At 36.8% G+C, this 22,072-nt stretch overlaps 2 protein-coding genes across 2 annotated transcripts; one reads left to right on the plus strand and one right to left on the minus strand.

Annotated features, from left to right (window-relative positions):
• The first annotated feature begins 1,142 nt into the window (after positions 1 to 1,142).
• pmela (premelanosome protein a) lies at positions 1,143 to 11,743 on the plus strand. The gene is made up of 12 exons (XM_038303530.1): positions 1,143 to 1,301; positions 2,045 to 2,140; positions 2,238 to 2,384; positions 2,525 to 2,659; positions 5,043 to 5,204; positions 5,307 to 5,591; positions 5,680 to 6,348; positions 6,459 to 6,623; positions 6,731 to 6,833; positions 7,810 to 8,015; positions 8,098 to 8,188; positions 11,234 to 11,743. Exons 1-12 carry the CDS (start codon positions 1,250 to 1,252, stop codon positions 11,376 to 11,378), a joined length of 2,256 nt encoding a protein of 751 aa, XP_038159458.1. The 5' UTR covers positions 1,143 to 1,249; the 3' UTR covers positions 11,379 to 11,743.
• Positions 11,744 to 15,490: 3,747 nt separating this feature from the next.
• LOC119795499 (lymphocyte antigen 6G-like) lies at positions 15,491 to 16,622 on the minus strand. The gene is made up of 3 exons (XM_038303536.1): positions 16,474 to 16,622; positions 16,085 to 16,192; positions 15,491 to 15,937 (listed from the first exon to the last, which is right to left on the minus strand). The coding sequence occupies exons 1-3, from the start codon at positions 16,517 to 16,519 to the stop codon at positions 15,783 to 15,785; spliced, it is 309 nt and encodes a 102-aa protein (XP_038159464.1). The 5' UTR covers positions 16,520 to 16,622; the 3' UTR covers positions 15,491 to 15,782.
• Between the last annotated feature and the right edge of the window lie 5,450 nt (positions 16,623 to 22,072).

Below are 22,072 nucleotides of genomic sequence, written 5' to 3' on the forward strand. Positions count from 1 at the left end.
ATATGTTAACAAAACATTTCATCCATCCATTTTGCATAAACTTCAAAGAGAAAACAAAAAAGGATCTGATTCAACTTAAACATTTATTAACTTTGATTTTAATTTGCTCCTTCTGGATTATCCTGATAAAAAGATGCCACCCTGACAAGGCTCGGCATCTTCTTCATTATATCTAGTTACGTTAAGGTTTTGCAGTACGTAGTCTTACCTTCGCTCCTAATACATATCAGTGAGCCTTGGCCACTGTGTCACTGGTTTACTGATGTGGTTCCCTTGGTACAGCCGTCACAATCTGTCCGTTTTCTTACCATTAAGAATTACAGACACACTGGTGACATGATGAAGAGATAATCAGGGTTAGTCACTGCTTTTAGTAGCCTTAATATAAACATAAAAAAACTGAACATTATTTAAAAAGAAAATCGCATCAACAAAGAAAGGTAGTTATTCTGTTATTTCATACACCGTTTTGACTAAATAGAAAAGCTGCACTTTTTTATTATTTGAAATTAAGCCATCTTTTATTATTAAAAGTTGGGATCCTGATGAAGGATCTGATTATACAAAATGTACTTTTTTTTCATCAAGTGAATATTTCCTGAGCTGCAGCAGCCGGAGGTCAACAGCAGAATGCGTAGAGAGGCTAAGGAAATAAAAGGATACTATTGAATGCGCATCCACACACTGATCTTGTGATTTCCATGCACACATGCTAGTCAGGTTGTATCTTAAGTCAGGAATGACTTAGGCTTTGCACATCCACAAATTTATTTTATGACAGCAGCAGAAAGCACAGACTGCTTTTCCACTAATGCCTTCAAGACATTCTAGTTTTTTTTTTTTTTTATTACTGGAATGCATTAATTCATGTTAGATACTCTGAGTTATTGTTTTAAGATATGCAAAATTTGACACAGATTTTGCCTCAGAAGTAATGACGATAAAAGTTTCAGTTAAAGAAATATACAGATCTAATTAAATGAAAACATGTAATGATTTAAATAAGAATGATACCAACTCAGCTCTGAAAAGATACAATTCAAAAGTTAAATAAAATCTCACTCAAAGGGGTTGGACCCTGAACACTGACTCTCCGTGACGTCAGAGGCGAGAACAGATTTTATGGTAATTCAGGTCTGGGGTCCATCTTAAAAAGAGTGAGGGAGGAGTTCTTGGAGCCTGTTTGGATTCTGGACCAAGGGGTGAGATTCTGGATTCAGAAGGAAGACCAAAAACGACCAAAGCAAAGATGTGGATTCTGACGCTTCTTCTTTTGGCTTTTACATCAGCCACGGCAGATAGTAAGTATCTATTTGCTGTGTCAGTCTTAAATTACATATAACAAATCATACGCAAATGTTTTAGTATAAGAATCTTTATTGGGGTTTTGTTTGAGGTAGGATTTGCTGAAGGGTTTATCAACACATTCCTTTGTTTATTCCCCTAATTTTTTATGGTTTAGACCACTAATTGAGCAGCAAATAAACTGACCTCTTATTTCACACTTGTTTCATGCTGAAACAACTTGCTCTTTGTTTATGAGAGGGAAGATATATAAACATTTACATTCCAATTTTTTGCTAATTAAGAACTTGAAATTGTTTCTACCTAGATTTATAAATACTTTCTAAACTAATTGAAACTGTGTTGGAAAATGTGATGGAGATCTGAAGGGCTTTACATTGATGAGAGACAAAGTTAGAGATTGCTGTAATAGACTATATAAAAGGTAGCCCTCATACCTCACACCGGGATTACTGATGCCAGTCCTGCTCAGCTGAAAGTCACATGAAAGGGATTGAGGGGGATTGTGGGTCGTGTGACTCACTCCCTCAAGAACCTTTATACCCTGCATCTCTACCAGCACCTTCACATCTTATTCATTTTGTTTCTATTCCACATAACTTTTTGTTTTAACTATGACAGAAAGAAATCAGATAAAAAACTCAAACTGAATAAATCTTTTTTTCTCATCTTGAAGATCTGGCTTTCAGCAGATTATCTTTACTTACCTTTTTAAAATGATTTTGTGGTGTTTTTACAGGACAAAGGAGCCATTTCACACGTTACAGATCATGGAATTCTCGGTTGTATCCGGTCTGGCAAGATGGAGACCCAAGGTTCAGGAACTGTTGGTCTGGTGAGACCCAGCTGGTTCTCTTTAACACTTCACCCATCCATCCATCCATCCATCCATCCATTGCTATTTAGTATATATGTTTATGTGTGTTTTTCAGGTGGTGAAGTGACCTTTGACCTTCAGAATGATGCGCCCACCCTCATAGGAGCAAAGGCAACTTTCACCATCAACCTTAATTTCCCAGTAAACCAGACGGTGCTGCCTGATGGGCAGGTGGTGTGGGCACGCAACTGCACCGTCAACGGTATGAAGTGATCTGTATGAAAGCTGCTGAAATACTGAAGGGATAAAAACCCTGTCTCCTTCTTCTCTCTTAAATATGTAGGGTTTAATATATTTGTAATTGTGATAATTGAGATAAATATGATGGATGTTGGTATTCAGGGCGTGAGTACCTGGAGGGTCAGGCTGTGTATCCAGAGAGAGATAACGTATGGAGCGGAGTTTTCCCTGACGGCACGCCTTTCAACAGGAGTCAGAACAGGAAACCCCGCTATGTGTTTGTGTGGAAGACATGGGGTAAGTTACCATGATTGGGCTAGAAACTGTTTTTTTTTGTGTGTGTTATATGATGGGAGTGATATTTAATGCTTTTCTATTCCAATCTTTGCATCATTATAAATGTTCTACATTTCCTTCTTTAAAACTTAAATCGTCTTCCTTATTCGTCTAACTTTAAAAATCGTTCATCTCCACTAAGACAATAGGAAGATATTTACTGCATTATTTAGTTATCAGCCGCCTTTACAAACTGTTGATAGATTAATATTTAATTCTTATATGGTGATGTATAAAAATACTTTAAATTAATTGATATATTTCTGTATTATTATACTCTTACACTGTAAAGCTTGTAAGTTACAACTTTAATTTAAATATCTATTTATTCAGAATATGTATACTTTCCTCGTTTTAATCAGTTGCAATAAATAATCAATGACTTTTCCATTTCTTAAATATAAAGATTTAATATATAAACTTCAATTCCGTTTAGCCATAGTCTCGATCACAAATCTAACAAACCATTTTTAACTCACTATCACATTGAGGGATAAGAATTATTGAAGACCAGGGGATCAATAAAAATAGAAAAAAACATTAAAATCATGAAATAAAAAATCCAAATTAAAAAGGCGTTTTCTAATTACACATTTTAAACTGAATTATTGAAGAGGAATTGTAAATTACATTAGTGATTATTAAATACTGCAACTTGAAAATTTAATTTCAGGTCCTATTTTTAAATGAATATTTTAAAACTGCAATCCGTAAATCTGGTTGTACCTTTCCTCATTTTGTGAACTAAATGTAACAGTCTAACCAATGGTAGAGCAGATTACATCTGAGGAGCTACTGTGATTGGTTGAACTGGTTTTCAGCGTGCTCAGGCACCAGAGGGGTCATACAGAAGGTGAATGGAGAAGGTAAAGTAAAAAAGATCATGAATAAAAGGATTTGAAAATGAAGGTGAAAAAGAAAATGGAAATGGATGAAAGAATTACCTTTTAAAATTTGTGATTAGGAAAGGTGTTTCTGATCTTATGGATTGTTATTTTCATATATCTATTAAGAAATAAGAGTTGAAAATACATTTTTAAACTGTAGTATTTAATAATGGATTCATAAATAGGATTTAAATTAAAGGTAACCTGATTATCATGCAAATCAAACAAATAAACTTCATATATTTGAAGTACATACTTGTTAGTATTATTTTGATTAAGGATATTTTATTAATTCTCAATACCTAAACCTGACAGTTATTTATTTAAAGTTATATTAAATTAATGTATATGCATCATGTAAGGTTTATTTAAGAGATTTCTGTTCAAAATATCTAAAGAAAAGTGAATGGGAATTTGTTATCTGATCAAATCTTAAATCTTGGGCTGAAATATTTTTTGAGTGATGTTCTTTATGTTGTATGCCCATTTCACTTTCAGAGGCTTCATTTCACATTATTAGGTTATATGTTGTCATGAACTCTGACAAATGTGTCATGAACACTATTTTTAAAGCAAAAATATGATAGACTTGAAGATTTAAAACAAAAGGTGAACTCATCAAAGAGTTGTTCACAATCATCCACTACACAGTGTTTTTTTTTCCTTTACCGAATAACTGTTCTCGAAATAGTGTTAGATTTTAGTGCAAGACCAGTCTTTAGTGCTACATCAGTGGCAGACTTTACTTTAATTGATTGACTGTTTGACTTTATTGATCTCACAGTGGAGAAATGTACTCCTTAGATCTGTTTAAATAGTAAAAAAAAAGAAAAGAAGAAGGTGCCAAAGTAAGAAAAAGGTATATGGGATATCTACAGTATATACAGTGCCTCCACACATGACAGTATATTCTTTTTATAGCTGGATTAAACAGGGTTATTGCACGGGGTATTTACATGGGTATTTATATGGATGGATGTTTATATATATACAGCTTTTGCATTGGGTGTCAAATATAAAGAAACAGGTTAATGCATAGGGTATTGAATAGTAATTGCAGATTATACATAGCATAAGTTATTGCCCTTGCAGTGTCGCATTGAAGAGTCTGGTGGAAACAGGGATGAATGGAGTGGAGTTTTCCCTGATGGCACTCCTTCAAAAGGCTTAAAGGAAAGCCTTAAAAGCCTCTGGAACAGGAGAAGCCTTTCTTTCTTTTTAAGTCTTGGTCTCAGAGCTACATTTAATAGTGTAAAAATATATATCTTACTTTATTTTTTTGGTTTAAAGAACTTTTGTTGATAGCATTTACAGAAAAATTAGATACATGCAAATAGAGCACAGTTAAACGTTTTAATCAAATCTAATTTCTTTATGTTTTACTTCTAAAGAGGCAAACTTGTTATCTTTTCCAATTTTCCTAAACAGTAGTTCTCATTTTATTTTTTGTACTCTAGGGCGTTACTGGCAGGTGGCAGATGGACCATCCTCCTCCCTCACCATTGACACGGACAACGTTCAGCTGGGTTCTTACAAAATGGAGCTGGTCATCTATCACTGCCGTGGAAGAGACAAGTTCATCCCCCTCGGCTACGCATCTTCTGGCTTCACCATCACAGGTGACCATCAGAACCATTTATAAGGTCCAAAGTGTGGATGAATTACAACAGTAGAGCAACAGTATTACAAAAACATCTCTATTTGCTTTACCTCTTCATCAGACCAGGTTCCATTCAGCCTATCCCTTTCTCAAGTCAATGATGTCAATCAAAATGACCAGAACTTCATCCAGAACCAACCCATCGCCTTCTCAGTTGCACTCCACGATCCCAGCCAGTACCTGAACAGTGCTGACATCAGCTTCAGCTGGGACTTTGGGGACAAAAGCGGAACGCTTATCTCCAGAGAGCGCACCGTAACACACACATACCTCTCAGCAGGAGACTTCAAACCTCAGGTGATACTGATGGCGCACATTCCCAGCTCATGTGGAAACCCCACTGCTGGTAAGGCCTTAAACTATTATTCTGTTGTTATAACTGGAGGACACCCCTGTATGATTTAAGATAAGCAGTTTTTTCCTTTTCCTCCCAGTTGCTCCATCCGAATCCTCTGTTGCTCCAGCTGTAGTTGTTCCTTCCACCCTGACCCCAGCTGAAGGACAAGATGCTGCAGCCCTGGATGTTCTTGCCTCAAACGCCTCCCCTACCGATGCCTCTGAAAATGTAGAACCAGCCGCTGATACCGAAACTGTGGAGACCGCCTCGGTGGCTCCAGCAGCAGTGGATGCGGCTGTTGCTCCAGCAGAGCAAGATCCTGCAGACACAGCTGCAGAAGAAGATGTGGCTGCAGTGGATACAGAGGCTGCAGCAGGAGAGGCAGCCACTGCTCTCCCTGCAGCTGAGGAGCCGGTAGAAGTGGAAACAGTTGCAGAGGACGGCACTGAGGCAGATGTGGAGACTATCCCAGTGATTGACGCTGCTGCTTCAGCAGCCCCTGTCGCAGCGGAGGAAGAACCTGCAGATGAGGTTGTTGTTGCCTCCACGGTTACACCTGTGGTGGATACATCTGTACAGGCGGAGGCCAACGAGGCCTCTGTAGTAACTATTGTTGCTCAAGACATAACTGAAGCCCCTGCTGCTGTAGAGAATGTTGCTGCTGCACCTGCCACTGAGGTCACAGCAGCAGAAGAAACTGCTGCTGACCCTGAAGCCGAGGTGCTAGATACTGAAAACGCAGTTGCAGCAACTGCAGCTGCTGCAGGTGAGGATTTCTTATAAATATATATAACCACCACAGTAATTACAAAGCAGACTTCTGATCCTGTATAGCAGTGCAATACTAATTCCGATTACTTTTTGGGGGGGTTCAAGCAAATGAAGCAGAAGCTGTTCCAGATGAGGCTGAAGTTCTGGCTGAAGTAGATGCAGATCCAGCCCAGGTTTCACTTGTGGTGGTCAAGAGACAAGCCCCGGAAATGACAGCTGATTGCACAATCGACCGCTTTGGTTCCCTCTCTACAACAGTAAATGTCGTTCGTAAGTGTTATTGAGCCATTTCATACAGTAAATAACGCATTTTACATGACACCACTGTGCTATTGATAATTAATATCAATATTTCCTTTCCTCTTTTGACCTGGCAGAGGGAATTGAGAGTGTAGAGATTGTTCAGATGTCCAATGTTGTGTCAATGGCGACTCAATTGGATCAGAATGCAGTGGATGTCACCATTTCCTGTCAGGGAAGGTTGGTGCAACAGTCTTTAAGTGACTTAAAACATTTAATCAAAGGAGCAGTTAATCATGCACAGGTTTTCTTAAAAAAAGGCACATTTATGATTATAAAACATTATGTAATTATCTTTATCAAGGGACATGAAACATGACTTTAAAAATGATGGCCATCCTTTACTAAAGTATTCATAGTTATTTAATTTTTCCACATTTTGTTATTTTACATTCATAAATGTGATATTTCCATTTGATAAAACATAATAATAAAAAAATTATTTTATTGATCTCACATTGGAGAAATGAGTGAATGAGAGAACCAGTGAATTTAACCCATCATGTTGGTGAGCAGTGGGCTGCCATTGTGCGGCACCTGGGGAGTGGTGTGGGGTAAGGGGTCTTGCTCATAGACCCAAAGTGGCAGTCTGTGGGAGTGGGGCTCAAACTCAGAACCTCAGGATTTCAAGCCCTATGTCCTAACCACTAGGCCGCCACTCCCCCAAAACAGCATGAAGATGCATATTGTAAAGCAATTGTATAATTATACATGCTAAAACTAAAAGTCTAAAGTGCTGAACATATCCATATAGCAAACTTTGGTATACTTCCCCTCAATAATCTGTAATCCAATCCCAGCTATGTGAAGGTCTCAGGGAAAACTCATTGAAAAGTCATTGAAATTCATTGAAATTGGATCTATAAGCCGTGATAGGGACGGCAAATCAAAGTGATCTGGTCAAAGTGAATAAATGCAGTAGCCTTTGGGGAAGTGAGCCTTAACCTTACCTTAACACACCCATTGCCACAGTCAAACCTGGTGGCAGCAGCATTATGATGTGGAAAAGGCTGGTCAGAGTAAATGTAAAGCTAGACAGAGTTAAATAGCTGGCAATACTACTGGAAAAAATAAGTCCTTAACAACAATATTGATTTCAAGTTACAGTTTTTCCATCATGTACCAACATCTTCTTCCTCCCACTCTGTTTTTGCAGCCTCCCAAGTGAAGTGTGCACAATTATCTCTGATGGTGACTGTATAACACCGGTTCAGACCGTGTGCAGTTCAGCCATGCCCTCTCCAGACTGTCAGATGATCCTTCGCCAGTTCTTCAATGACACGGGCGTGTTCTGCCTCAATGTTTCCCTCACTAATAATGTCAGCCTGGCTATGGCCAGTGCTAGGATCAATGTAGCAGTAGGTGAGTGAAGGGAAAATAATCAGCAGCTATTAAAAGTTAGTTCTGTTACTTCATTTGTAAAATGATGTTCAATTTGTTTCAGCGTCTGGTGGTTCCCCTGCTGGAACTGCTGCCACGGTGCTGGGAGGAATGTTGCTGGCCTGTGTTGTCTGTTGCATTGGTTTAATGTACAGGTGAGTGCCTAAGATCAAATCTTTAGTTGAGGTTAATATTTCTATCTCATAGTGCTTTGGCTTATTTTATGGGATGTCCTAATCATCATATTTTCTTTGTTCCTGATATAATTCAAATTTATTTAAGGCGTGATTGGCTAAGCATTAAAATGCAGTAAAAACAGATTATCAATTGGATAACATTTTATTCATTAGTTTTTTTTAATTATGTCCATTTAATTCAAACCAACAGATCTTCACATGGTGCAGCAATTTTTTTGATAGCAGCCATTATTGTGCTTATTTTAGACAGTGCTTTACTTCTTTAAATTCATGTCAGGTCAGTTAATTAAAGTACTAAAATGATGCTAGCAGGTTTATGACTCTTTGATAATTTGTCCTGTTAGAAATTTCAGTCCTGTTCAAGTGAAATTGGCTCAGTTACCTCGAATAGTGCTTTTTCTGCTTCAAACATGTACAGGAATATTAACAGGACAGACAAGCTCCAGCAGCCAACACAGTCCCTCTCTCTAAGTGCTGATTTACACTCAAAAACCAGGCCATCTGCATGTGTGTCGCAGTGAATGCAAATGTGCCACCACCCCTGCAGCAGACACTCTGTTGCACCTTTCCAAAGCTGTAGGTGACCACAGACAGAGAAGACAGTTGGCCTCTGATTGGTCAAATCAACATCCGTTCTCCTCTATGTGTATTTCCTGTTTGGTACTTACCGGCTTGTGTTGTTTGTATGACATCCATTGCAGAAAATGACTAGTAGAGTTGGACCAGCCAAAAGAGCAAGGTACGCGAGAACGCTGGGACCCTTTTTCCACCAGGATCCCTGCTCTTTTTTGCCCTCATGTCCCTCCGTTGTTGGACAAACTTGCCCCAACTTCCTCACCATATCTAGACCCACAGCTAGTTCATGATTATCCCTGTGGCGTTGTGGCGTGGAATAACATAGCGCAGACCACGCTTCAATATTGGGCATAAATCAAACATATCTGCAACAAGATCACTGCCACACACTGCTGCAGGGAATATAATGAGCCCTTAACTCTGAACACCACTGTAAACTGTATCTTCAGGGAGTTTTTTTTGAGGCAATATTACCCCACTGTGTTTCTTCTCTATACTAGAGTTAAGAACATATCCTCAGGGTAAAATTTTACCTCACAAAGTCATGGTAGTGTATTATCAGTTTATCCTACCAGAAATGTTTGGATGGAGCTTTGTATCTTGTAGGAGACAAGCAGCTAATTGAATGACTGGTAGAGCCACTTAAAAAAATGTATGCCTCACCTGAGAGAGAGTTGGTTCAATTAAGCCACTTTTAGGTTATCCTTTTCACCTGATTGAAAATCATTGATTTTTTTATTCTTGTAGATGTTTTTGTTACGCAATTTCACCGTGATCATGAATAACTATAACTACAGGTTAATCAATTTATTATTCCAGTATGTGAACCTTGGTCAAATGATTATGACTGACAATTTGCTCAATTGCAAGGTTTCATTAACTTGCTTACCTGTACGGCTGGAAAACCCAGTTTGTCTTCTAATGCCAAAAACCTGGATTATAATTTCAAGCAATTAGTAATCATTGACCACAAGGCAAAGATTGTCTCTGTCTATCAAAGCTGCTAAAACGAAGCTGATTTGGCTCTTAGAGACAATCAGTCACTGTTATTAGATAATCACAGATGACTACAGTTAATCTAGGGTGTACCACAGTATTATTCAGTATCAATTATGTGAGCACTTTAAACTACTAACCTTAACACGGTGTATTAAATAACCAGTACATAGGGGAAGAAATTTATGATTCGCTCAGGTTAGAGTCTTTGATAATATTCCGTCAATTAGTATGGTTTAAGTAATGCACAGGAAAAAGTATCTGATCTCTCAATCACATAACGAAGCCAACAGTGACAATGTTTTCAATTAGCTCTTTTTGAATAAAACTGCCTAGCATTTTAGTACAAATTCTCCTTACCCAGGGAAAAATAAAATAAAATAAAAAGTTAAAGAGTATATTGGAGGGATTCTTTGCTGTTTCGTTGCCATGGTTGTGGGAAGAACCTGCACTTCGGGTATCAGTGAATCAGGTATCTCAGTCCGTCATTTGATCTTCCCCTCAGTCCATTATGGCCACTCGTAAGAACCCTGATTCAGTCCAACAAAGGGACTTTGTAAAATCTAGGCTTTTATAACTCAGTCACGTTGAGCTTGTAAGGCACCGTCAGGTTTTGGCTCAGCAGAGTGGGGCTGAGCATTACCTCTGTGAAAAAGGTCTTGGCAGGACAAACCTGGCTGCTATTTCAGTCAATGATTACAGTCTCCCCATCTGTTAAAATCAAAAGGCAGTACCTGCAACAGGTGAAGCTGACTTTTAGCTCAAGGCTTCAAGGCTCAAACTGCAGCTCTGAAGTTTCCACACTTTTGGAGGTTGGGATCTCTTCTTTCACGACAGGGGTTGAATTCAAAAACAGTCTTATCAGCATGTGACATCAGAGGGACAGCATGTTGTCCAATTAGATTATATCAAATTCCAAAACATTTTAGAACAAAAGAAACTGTTCTTTAAAATCCACTAAATAGAAAATAAAGCTATTGCAATTTAAAGGCACGGAAAATATGAAAAAAATAACGGTACCATCTTTTACATTTATAGCAGAGTAGAGGAAGCAGCTGGATAGAGAGCAATATTCTTTAGATAAGGAGTGTCCTAAAAGGTCCCTGGATCTTTTCCGATTGCTGCTCTCTGCTCACATAAAGGAGTTCTTATTCGCAGATATCTATACTGCCATCCTACTTCTTAAATGATAGCAGAATGTACTTGTTTAGACATAATAAGAGTGGAATTTAAACACTAGTTCAACAGTTGTAAAAACTATATCTTACTGATAAAATTATTTAACAACGAAACCTTCTCTCACTTTAAGCTGATCCTATTCACTCATGAGAGACTCTTTACCTTATGATTTATGATGCCTGTTTTTTTTTTTTTATCTATTTTCTTTTACTTATAAACTCACTGTGCATGTCTTCTTATGTTTCTAAACAGACGGTTCAAGCAGTACCAGCCTCTGAGGGAGGATAATGGTAATGGAGGCAGCTTTGTGACATCTGTCCCACTGCTGCTGTGGAACCTGTTGAGTCGACAGTCACCGGGAGAGAGCCGTCCATTGCTTCAGGGAAGGATCGTCTAAAAATGAGCAGCAGTTTATGTACCCAGCATGTACCTATTCTGACATGAACGCCTTAAATGACGTAACACCAGTCAGATGATCTTCATCTTTGAAATAACATAAACAATTATAGGGAAACATCCTCATGAATAAAAACGAAGGGTCTTTTCTTTAATATGGAAAGTTATTTATTTTGTTCTGGAACATCTTTATTAAAGGCACTTGTAGTTAATAGCGGTGTAATCTGTGACCTTCTTTTTTCAACCTGCTAACTAATTAATTCTTATGCATTTTACCTCATTTGAGTGTAAATAAAACACAAGATTTATTACAGAAACAATTTTCTGTAAAGCTCTAAAACTAATAAAAATTCCCCTTTCTCACAATTATTGTTTTTCTTATGTTTTAATTCATTTCCTGTGTAAAATTACGTCTTAAACAAATCACCAATCAAAGCTGTAATCTGAAAATAAAAAGCCTTTAAGAATAGGTATCTAATTAATATTCTGAGTTTTAAAGCTGGTATAAATTTGTACTTGACATTTAAAAAGTATTATATTAAAATGTAATACTAAGAGTTTTCTCATTCTTGGATTTCTTCATAAGTAAGAAGAGTCGTATGCTATATGTAAAGAACTAGTTTAATTTGTAAATTGATGAATAGATTTCCCTTAGCATCAGACAACTCTGGGTTAATTTTTACAACAGTTAATGAGGAGCAGGAAAAAAAAATCACTAAAAACAGATTCAGCTAACTTTAGAAATTGATCTCAAGCCTGGTAAAAGTAAGGAACCCCGAAAGGGACAATTATTACAACTGATAGAAATATATTTTCACATAGAATATTCTGGTGAGGAATTTAATCCATATGATCCGAGAACCAAAATAAAAACTTAATGACCAAAATGCAGAAAGTCATCGGTGGAGAAAAAGGAAATCATACCCAATAAGACTGGACAACATTACTGAGGTGAAAAATTACAGCTTCATGATCTGGGAATGCCTTTCTTGAACATGGAAGGAAAACTGGTCAAACTTGAAAACTGAAGCTAAATACAATAAAAACAAAACATTGGCCTCTTATTTATGATCATTGTGTCCAGTATGTTGGTCTTTCATCTAATATTAAAATCAAATCCAACTGCTTGTAATATAAATCGCATAAGAAAATAACAAGTGGTTGACTAAATGATACACATTGTGAATCAAATAAGTGAAATAGTAAAGTAAAAAAATATATATATAGAAAGGGAACTATTCAAAAAGATTTGAAAGACAAAAGTGAATGAGCTTGACTAACATGATATAGAGGCTGGCAGCCCATTCCTTAACTTAAGGGACAGAACCACAACAACAACCAAAAATCACCTTTTTGGGCTGATTTTTAGATGCTCATGAGCAGGTCCATGAAGGAGAGTACAAATAAAGTCAGACTGAAAGATAGGCTGGTGTAAGTCCATAAGACATTATGGTTATGGTTAACCAACACAGGTAACTTTTCTGCAGAAGGGGACAGTGGAACCAGTAGGAGAATGACACTCCCTGAATGTCTTTGTTGAAATCTGCCAGTTCATCTCTGTCTTCTGCCTTTATTATCGGACACATACAAAGAGGGAGGGGGCAGTTTTATTGCGGGTGGTGATCAGTCACCTGAAACCGCATAGCTGGTTAAGGCACTAAGCTTCCCTTTCTGGGAGAACACTTCGTTCTCCCGGTTTGAAGTATATAGCCTGCAACTCACGTTTAAGTGCGGCACGGTGCCAAGCAGACAAAGCGGCAGGTATTTCTCAGGCCATGGATCCCAAAAGGAAAAAAAGATAGATAGCTGATGGGAACAGAGAATTAAAAGAAAAATCGACCGAATCATTTGCAGAAGGATTGCCTGCATTTTTGCTTTGTAATGAGAGGTTGTCAAAAAAAAAAAAAAAAAAGTCATTTGGAAAGGCATTTCAAGGGTAGGCATGATAAATATTCAGCCGACCGCCAAGTTTGGAGTGAGAGAAAAAGTGCGATTGCAGAACATCTGGATAAAGTAGAGGAGCGCTAAGATAGATATAAGAAGTGGATTGCATTTCCAAACCCCACTCCTGCTGTTATCTTTGTTGCAAGGATGGAAAACCTTCCACAGATCGAACAGGTAGTGCTCTGATGCAGGTATGTAAAATTTCTTCAATTGTTTCCTCAAATCCTCAAAAAAAAAACACCAAGGAACACTGGGACAGAGAGTGTGGGATGTCAGGGTTAGAGAGCACTGCCCTGATGGATGTCAGTTCCTGCTTGGTTCCTCATGACTCAATCAACTCCTCCCAACATAAACACGTCCACCATAGAAAGATTCATTTATCGTGTTTCTATAATTTCATCAATGTAACAAAACTTAAACCGCACGGTGAAGCAGCACGCAATGAAACGGCGCATGGTGAGTTCTTTTATTTATTGGGTCCAATATTGCTCTTTCAGCAGTTTTGGTTGTCGACCCCTGACATAGTCAAACTTGCTTCCGTTCTCTATCCTCTTATCCTTTTCGAGTAAGTTCAATTCACAGTTGGAAAGCTGCTCAATTAAGAACGGGGGTAAAAAAAAATTGGATGTAGTTTTTCAGAAGCTTTATCAGTGAAACATGTCAAAACATTCTGCTATTGAGAAAGTAACCAACGCAAATTACTGTTGATATGATGGAATGAAGTCATCTCAAATTCCCAAAAGATGCCTCACTTTTAATGACAAAACTTTAAAATTGTCAGTGAGGCCAAAATTCTGTAGAACCATATTCTGACTTTAAAGTCTGTTGAACTTTCCAACCTCCAAGTGATGTCATTTAAGGTATATCAAAAGAAATTTTGACTCTCCAAAATGTGATTGAAGGTCATACTATAATTTCAGATACCGGTGTCTTAAATTATAATTCAGGATAATTAAAATTTTGTTTTTCCCACTCAAAAACATTTTATTTGATGTCTTAGTAGTAATTATGCATAGTCAGAAGAAGCAGATTTTATGTTAAAACAGCCTGCCATACTGGTTGAGCTTTTAGCACAGCAGCAGTGGCAGGTGTGACGTAATAAATTCTTGATTTGTTTCACAACCAAATCTGGGCAGAGGGAAAGCACAAACACGTTCCAGAAAAGGCAAAAATCTCTTCCTTCTGCTTGTTTCTAAAAAAAAAATAAAATAATAATATTTTTTTCTTCTTTTTTTTTAACTCTGTCACTTATTCTGTTATTTTGATAAACTTTTTAAGGTCCACATTAGTGTGACCACTAATGTGCTATAATCTTTTGCTGCTGTAAAAACCACAATTTACCATTGTGGGACAATAAAGGGATTTTCAATTCTATTCTGTTCTATAACCAGGCCAGCCATCTTTGTTTTGCTTCAGCCTTCCATATGTAGTTGAGGCGTCAATGTCAGATACGTACTGCACTTCATTGGTCTGAAACATTCTGTTTAAGGCTAATGCATCTGCTGGCCTCTGGTGAGATGTATTTTTGGGAGTTATTGAATTCACACAAATCGCTCGACATTTCATCTTGCTTGCAAATTAATAAAAAACCTAAGGGCTAAAGATACAAAATAAAAGCAAAACAAAATATCTTTTTTTGTTCGTTTTTTTTACCACTGAACCTTAAATTTAGCATAAAATTGTAAAATGACACAATTAACTAAATCAGTTTTGCATCCAGTTTTGTTAAAGGGTTTTATTCTCTTTTGTCAGCTTTTTGCCAAATTAAGTTAATTCTTTATGGATAACCTTATGATGATTTATTTATTAATATTTTGCTTAGTTGATTCAGATATTAATATCTATTCATCAACAGTTTAGCATGTATGAAATTATTGATCTGTCCTTAGAAGACCACCCATATCTTAAACTGGTTCCACATGAAACCCCTCTTTATTACACATAGCTTAATTTGTGGACTAACTTGTATTTTCTGCATAAACTGCACAAGTTCTTCCTGTTCCTCATGTAAAATTTAACCAGTGAAACTGTCTAATATACTTCATATATTAAAACTCAAATATTCAAAATAGAACTTGCTCATTTATAACATCAAAAGACATAGATGTCTTTATAGACATTAATCATATTGATTAGTATAACATGATGAATAAAAATGCTTCATGTCTGTCCTGGCTTCTTGTTTATTGTCATTTCAGCATAGCTGCTGAGAGATCAAACACTAGACCAATGCAGAAAAAACCCAAACATTTTAAAGCCTTAACCTTTTCATAACATGAGGACCCAAATTTGTGTCCTCAGCACTCGCCCCAAGATGGTTTTTAGACCTGTAACATATTCTCTGGGGTCTTGCCTTTATTTTGATACCAAAAAATGTAAAATAAACTCTGTAGTTCTTGAGATATATTCAAATCCTTTTGGGTATGTTATTTTAAAGCATATTTCTCGAAAACAGGCATAGTTAAACAAAAAGCATCATCAGGGCTGAAGACAGAAGCAGCAGGATGAGACCGGGCCCAGTAGGTATGGCACCATTGCACAGGTCCCCTTCACAGCACTTCATAGGATCAGTGCATGTTGCGCTGGCCATGCAGCCTTTGGTAACCATATTCACTCCTTAAAAGGCAAAAGAGGAAAACTCATTATTTTAGATATATTGCACAATGAACATAATGGTGCTCATAAAAAAAAAAAATATATATATATATTTTTGTTGTTGTTAATATTTTAGCAGCAGAGTACCGCTGATATTTAGCAGCTCATCTTCTACCTTGAAAGAATAACATCGGTTAAAAATCACAGTACAGGCTTTGGTGTCTGTGCAGGATTCAGGCTCAGTTGCTGTACATGAGTAGCATCTCAATCCACATGCTAAGTAAAAGCACAAGAAACAACAATTTAACATGTGCTCTATGTGTGCAATGTTCGCAATAAAGTGATTTATTAAAAACAATATATCTTTTCCTCAAATTCTAGAAGAAATATTTTGAATGTAAGGTTTAAAGCAAAACATTTAACCTTTGCTGTTAACCAAGAATAATGCTAGAGTTTTTTTCAGGGAAAAAGGAAATCTGCAAAAATCCACATTATCTTTACTTGAGTTACATTCATCATGAGATTAGAAGCTGCTAAGAAGTAAACTTTAATCTTACCAACAGAGAAGGTCAGAAATAGGACCAGAGTTCCATAAAGCTGCATCTTGGACTTGATCTGCTTAACCCAATGAATCAGATTTTCTTTCCTCAGACTTTTATTCGTGAATCTTATCTGCTTTCATTTTCAGCTCTGTCGAAAGCCCCTCCTTGTCAGAAGAAAAAAAAAAAAAAAACTGAGTAAATGTGAGGCAGAGGTGGAGCCAACAGTAACTGACACCGGCAACTTCCACCGGCTCTACATAGGGTCAAAGAACATTTAGCAGTGGTGATTAAACCAGCGAGCTTTAAATTAAACTGTACACTGTTTGATTTAAAGACAAGGATGCTGGTCTCATACTACAAAACAGATAACATTAAAAAAAAAAAAAAAAAGTTAAACGAATGTTACAAAGACAAAGTCCAAGGTCCAAAGCGGGAAAAAAACCATGAACTGAAGATTATTAAACTTTCAATTCCAAAACAAACCTGAGCAGAAGTAAGTATGTAATCCAAAGCTGGTGTCGAGGAGGAAGAAGGCCAGAAGATCAGAGATCCAAAGAGGTACCAAAGGGAATATCCAAGCTGGGCTCAGGAGACAGATACAAGGTCGCTATCAGGCAGAATCCAAAAGAAGTCCGAAGACAGGTCAGGCAAACAGATCAGAACAGGGGCAGGCAATCTCAGAAGTCCAGGAGCAAAAACTCAACAGGATCAGGCAATCAGGATAACACAATGGATATGCTAGAGAACTCTCATCCATGACTCAAATAATCTGGCACTGATGGCTGGGACCAAGCAGTTTAAATAGGAACTGTAACAGAAGTGATGAGTGAAAATGAAAACTGGGCGAAGCTAGGCGGGTAAATTAACTAAACCAATAATCCAGTCATCAGTGCTAAGATCATGCAGAGAACGGGTAATATGGCCACAATTTTGCCAAAATTCATGGTGCCATCAAAAATGACAACAAGCTATGAGCTGCATGTGATGAAATTAATTTCACAAAATAACATTTTGTATACAATTATTTCCTTTCACTTAAGATAATATATATTAGTAGGTATTCCTACACAATAATGAAATATATAAATCATATATACAAAATATCAGAATATTTCTTCTTGACTTCTTGACTTAACACCTAAATAGCATAAAATTTACATTTCCTGATTACTTCTCCTAACTGAAAATGTCATGGTTGAAACATTTTTCTCAAATTAACAACTATCAACTCAAAAATTCACATTGGAAGCTAAGATTTTAAGATGTGTGCATTTTAATAGTGATACATGTATATACCTCATTTACCTTAAAATTTAGTCCCCCTGTGGTCTAGTGGTTTAAGTCTTAGATGTGAGCGATGGGATCAATTCCCAGATACACCATGAATCACATCTGGTATAAAAAAAAGTCAAGCAGCAGCTATAATTTGTCACTTTTTTCTTGTTTTATTATCATTTCTACATCCAAACAGAAAAGAGGAGCTGGCAGCAGGTTAGGATTCAATATCAACATGTTGCAGACTGGTAATAGCTGGATAAAATGTTGACTATATTGCATAAATAACTTTTACTATTAACTTAGATGGTACCTGTACACATATTTGATCCTCTTACTTATTTTTTAATTATTATAAAAAGCCTCACTGTCTTGCACAAAGTGTGGCCCACCACAAAGGGATCCAGGGAGAACCCCGTTCTGGAATCACATTGAGTATCACATTCAGAATCACAGGTAATTTTCTGTTAACGAAGTGTCCTCATGTTCTCCAGTGGGGTGTTACATTCAATAATATGAGGGAATCCTGTTAAAAAAAAAAAAAATTTATATATATATATTCCACCTTTTCTAAAGTTTGTTTTGTGCTATGGAGCCCAATTTGTGTTACCTGCCATGTTGTATTATTCCTCCTTATGTAGTTCATTCTTCTGTGGTCAAGAGGGTTATGAAGATCCACACATTATCCTTTTAAAGACACTTCTGATAAAATAAACTTCTGATAGTGCAGCAAACAGATGCTTTGCTAAGATTTACAAAGCTCCCACTGTATACAGAAACATATTTAGCTGAAAATCGGAATCCAACATAGATATTCTTTGTAACAGTTAAGGTATGTCTCTGTTTGTGGCAGTACTAAACTTTGGGAGTCTACAGTCTGTACGTGTGGCAGTTGCCATCCCTAAAAATGCAAAATCATCCAGGGGCCTTTTGCTGTCTTAATCAGGCATATATTGGACTGAAGGCTTGAATAAAAAACATCCATACTATACTACGATTATTTAAGAACGTTAAGGTGTTAGAAATTGAAAGAGCTGTATAAGATAAATCTTCCCAAAGCCTTAACTACTACAGATGAGGGCTTCCTCAAAAGAGACTGCTTCAGATATCCTTGGGTGGTGATAATGATGTAAACAAAAAGAGCTCTTTCCATTGCTGAATTTTTGTAACAAACAAATTAACCTATTTGTCTGACAAATTATTCCAAACCATGCAAACCTGGCTGCACCTTCATGTAAATTTAAATGCACTTAGGATTGCAGGGATTTTTTTTTTTTTGCTTAAAAGTCTGAATACAAAATGCTCTCCAAGGATTTCTTCCATTTTATATGAATACAGACACTTTTGATAAGCTTCGACACAGCTAATTAAATGACATAGTCACTTATGCTGGCCTTAGTAAGAGGACTGTCTTGAAGTGCAGGTTGCAGGTTTATCAACAAAAGTGCAGAGTTTGGCTCAGATTTTAACAGGACTACTCCCATAGAGAGCCTAGGGCCCATCTGTTGAGCCCTAGCAGCCTGTAGATAAGCTCCAGCCTGTCACGATTTGGTTATGGTTTGTTTACCCAAAAACAGAGGCAGGGAGGCAGAGGTGAATTTCTTGAGGATTTAATAACGAGAATACCAAAAACAGAGGCAGGTAATCCAAAAACGAAAACAGAGTCCAAACTAACATGAAACCAGGAGTCCAAAAATCAAAAAATCAAAACATGAAAACTAGTCAAAATGTACCGGAAAACAAAGAGACATCAGGGGGATCAAAATCACAAGGAGGAAGGCTCAGAGAGACGGAGTTGGAGGAGCTTTGATGAGGACCCGGCAAAGAAGAACAAAACAGCGACAGTATTTGAGGGAGACTGAGACAAAGAGAAGACTAACGAGCAGATTGGGAACAGGTGTGCACAGAGCAGAACAAAAAATGAGCTATAGGGAAAAAGGAGAAAACAAAAGGGCAGCAGAGGGCAATAAATAAAAACCTAGAAAACTGAAAATAACTAGAAAACACAACAAAATAAAACATGGAGCAAAAGTAAAACTGAAAAAAAAGGAAACATAACAGAGCCAAGACTGAAACAGTAACTAAGAATTAACCAGATAACACAGCAAAATAAAAATAAAACCACCAAAACTAGAAAAAAGGAGTAAAGCAAAATTGAACACTCAAAAGAAAACATAACAGAACCAAGACTAAGACAATAACTGAGAAAAAAAAAACAAAGAACACAATAAACTAAGAAATAAACCATAAAAAACTAGAAAACAAGGAGCAAAGCAAAACTGAACATCCAAAAGAAAAACATAACAGAACCAGAACTCTTACACAGCCCTCTGTCTTAGCAGAGTGAATCATTCAGGCCCCTTCTCTGTTTACTCCTACATCTCCAAAGACCAGGCCCACCAACAGGCTCACTATAGCCACTGAAAAGATGGGAGGATTAAAGTACAAAGAAAAAACTCTCAGGGAGCTGTTCAATGTTTTCACTCAATTTTGCACAGAGGCTTTTTTAATGTATTGATGATAGCAAAGTTAAATATTGTTACAAATAAAAAAAAGAAATATGTTTAAAATAACACAGACAACAAAGAATCCTCTTCTAATCTACAGTATAGAACTATGAAAAAAATACAGTTACACAAAAGTGTTCCACTGTAAAGATGGTGTAGTTTGTTTTGTTGCAACCTGAAGTGTGAAATAAACTTCAGTGGAGTTTGAAAACAAAATATGTGTATAGGTTTATTATATCTGGTTGAACGTGTGCCCAGTTGATTTTTTATTTTATTTTTTTTGGGGGGGGGGGCGTGGAAATTTTTTTGTAATCCAAAGGGGGGCCCAGAAGAAAATCTTTGGGAACCACTGTGTTAAGTCATAGTTTTGAGGTATACACAAACAAAACAGAAAAAAAAAAATCTGAGATAGTAATGAGGCTCGGGGTCCAAAGGGTTAATTGGTGGGTGTACGGTAGTATCTAAATGACCAATAATGTACAATTGAAGTCTGTGTTTGAAGCATAATGAAATATATTATTATAAAGCTGAATGTGATAGTTGTTTTTGAAATAGAAAATTCAAATAAAGTTGTGAAAAACAAACACTTATCCTCATTTTCATTCAGGAGCATGCCCTGCAATTCAGTGAGTCTCTGTAATCAGCTGGTTTTCATTGAATAGAAAACTTTACCAATCTAGCTGTATGATCTGATCGAATTGTCTCTGTAAAATGCATAGATAACATGTGTTTGAATTTGAATTAATAGTGATTCTGGCCTAAGCAAGGATCTGTAAACTGTTTCCCATTGTAGATATTGAAGATTTTATAAGATACATGATATTTGCAAACATCCCACTTATACCACGCAGTGATAGCCAATCTTCCAATCCAAAAGTTGTCCACAGAGGGCATGACGTGGACAAGCTCACAGAATTTGGTACATTACATACTAGCTGCCCAGGGGCAAACCATTCCAGTCCCTAAGAGCTGGTATCCTGCATCTTTTAGCCGTGTCCTTGGTCCAGCACACCTGAATCAGATACAGTAGAGGAGGTAATGCAGCCATTTAAGTCAGGTGTGAAGGACCAAGGATTAAACTAAAAGTTGGATTCCGGCCCTCAAAACTGGAATTGTCTAAACCTCAACTGCTAAGGCAGCTAATAATGTCCATCATGTACCCAAAATATTCAGTGACAGCAAATTAACCACCTTATAAGACAAAATCTGAGTAATGGTTGCCATATAGTGAATATATATATATAGCCTATGCACACTTTTCTCCTTTTGGCACCTTTTCTTTGACTATTGAGCTGATGTGACATCTTATCATAAATAATAAACATAGAAAATACTCTGTTGGAGCGTTAGGCTGCACAACATCTAACTTCCTGTAAAGAGACAGCAATGCTTCAGTTTCAACATTACCAGTAAATATTTGGCTTTAGTCCACTTCATTTTAATTCTGAAGAGCCAAGATTATGTTCTTTTTGCAAAGTGAAAACACTTTGATTTACAGTATTTTCTATCAGATACCACTAGAGGGAGAAGTGTCTTCATTTCCACACGTTAAATAGAGATACATTCCATTTATAAATGTATCATTATATTGAAAAATATATTTTTGTATTTATTTAAACTATTTGGACAATGTTGAAACTGCATTTATTCCTTAAACTAAGTATATATTTATCCCCATGGAATGATAAATACATTCCCCTCTTTGCATCATTTTAAGGCATTAACATATTAATTTGATAGATTATTTTTCATTTTCTTTATAATTACATTAACAGAGAATTTCAAAAGGATTTTTGTACATAAGCGAAAATATTGTGCTCTATTTGTAACAA

Source organism: Cyprinodon tularosa, unplaced genomic scaffold (assembly GCF_016077235.1).
Source record: "Cyprinodon tularosa strain WSP-4 unplaced genomic scaffold, ASM1607723v1 ctg512, whole genome shotgun sequence".
NCBI classification, from domain to species: Eukaryota; Metazoa; Chordata; class Actinopteri; order Cyprinodontiformes; family Cyprinodontidae; genus Cyprinodon; species Cyprinodon tularosa.

Coding starts and splice junctions, on each gene's coding strand:
- pmela (XM_038303530.1), top strand. CDS start 1,250: ATGTGGATTCTGACGCTTCTTCTTTTGGCTTTTACATCAGCCACGGCA. Junction 2,385..2,524: donor ACGCAACTGCACCGTCAACG/GTATGAAGTGAT, acceptor GTTGGTATTCAG/GGCGTGAGTACCTGGAGGGT. Junction 2,660..5,042: donor GTTTGTGTGGAAGACATGGG/GTAAGTTACCAT, acceptor TTTGTACTCTAG/GGCGTTACTGGCAGGTGGCA.
- LOC119795499 (XM_038303536.1), bottom strand. CDS start 16,519: ATGCAGCTTTATGGAACTCTGGTCCTATTTCTGACCTTCTCTGTTG. Junction 16,193..16,473: donor ATTTCTGACCTTCTCTGTTG/GTAAGATTAAAG, acceptor GCTTTTACTTAG/CATGTGGATTGAGATGCTAC. Junction 15,938..16,084: donor TTATTCTTTCAAGGTAGAAG/ATGAGCTGCTAA, acceptor TTGCCTTTTAAG/GAGTGAATATGGTTACCAAA.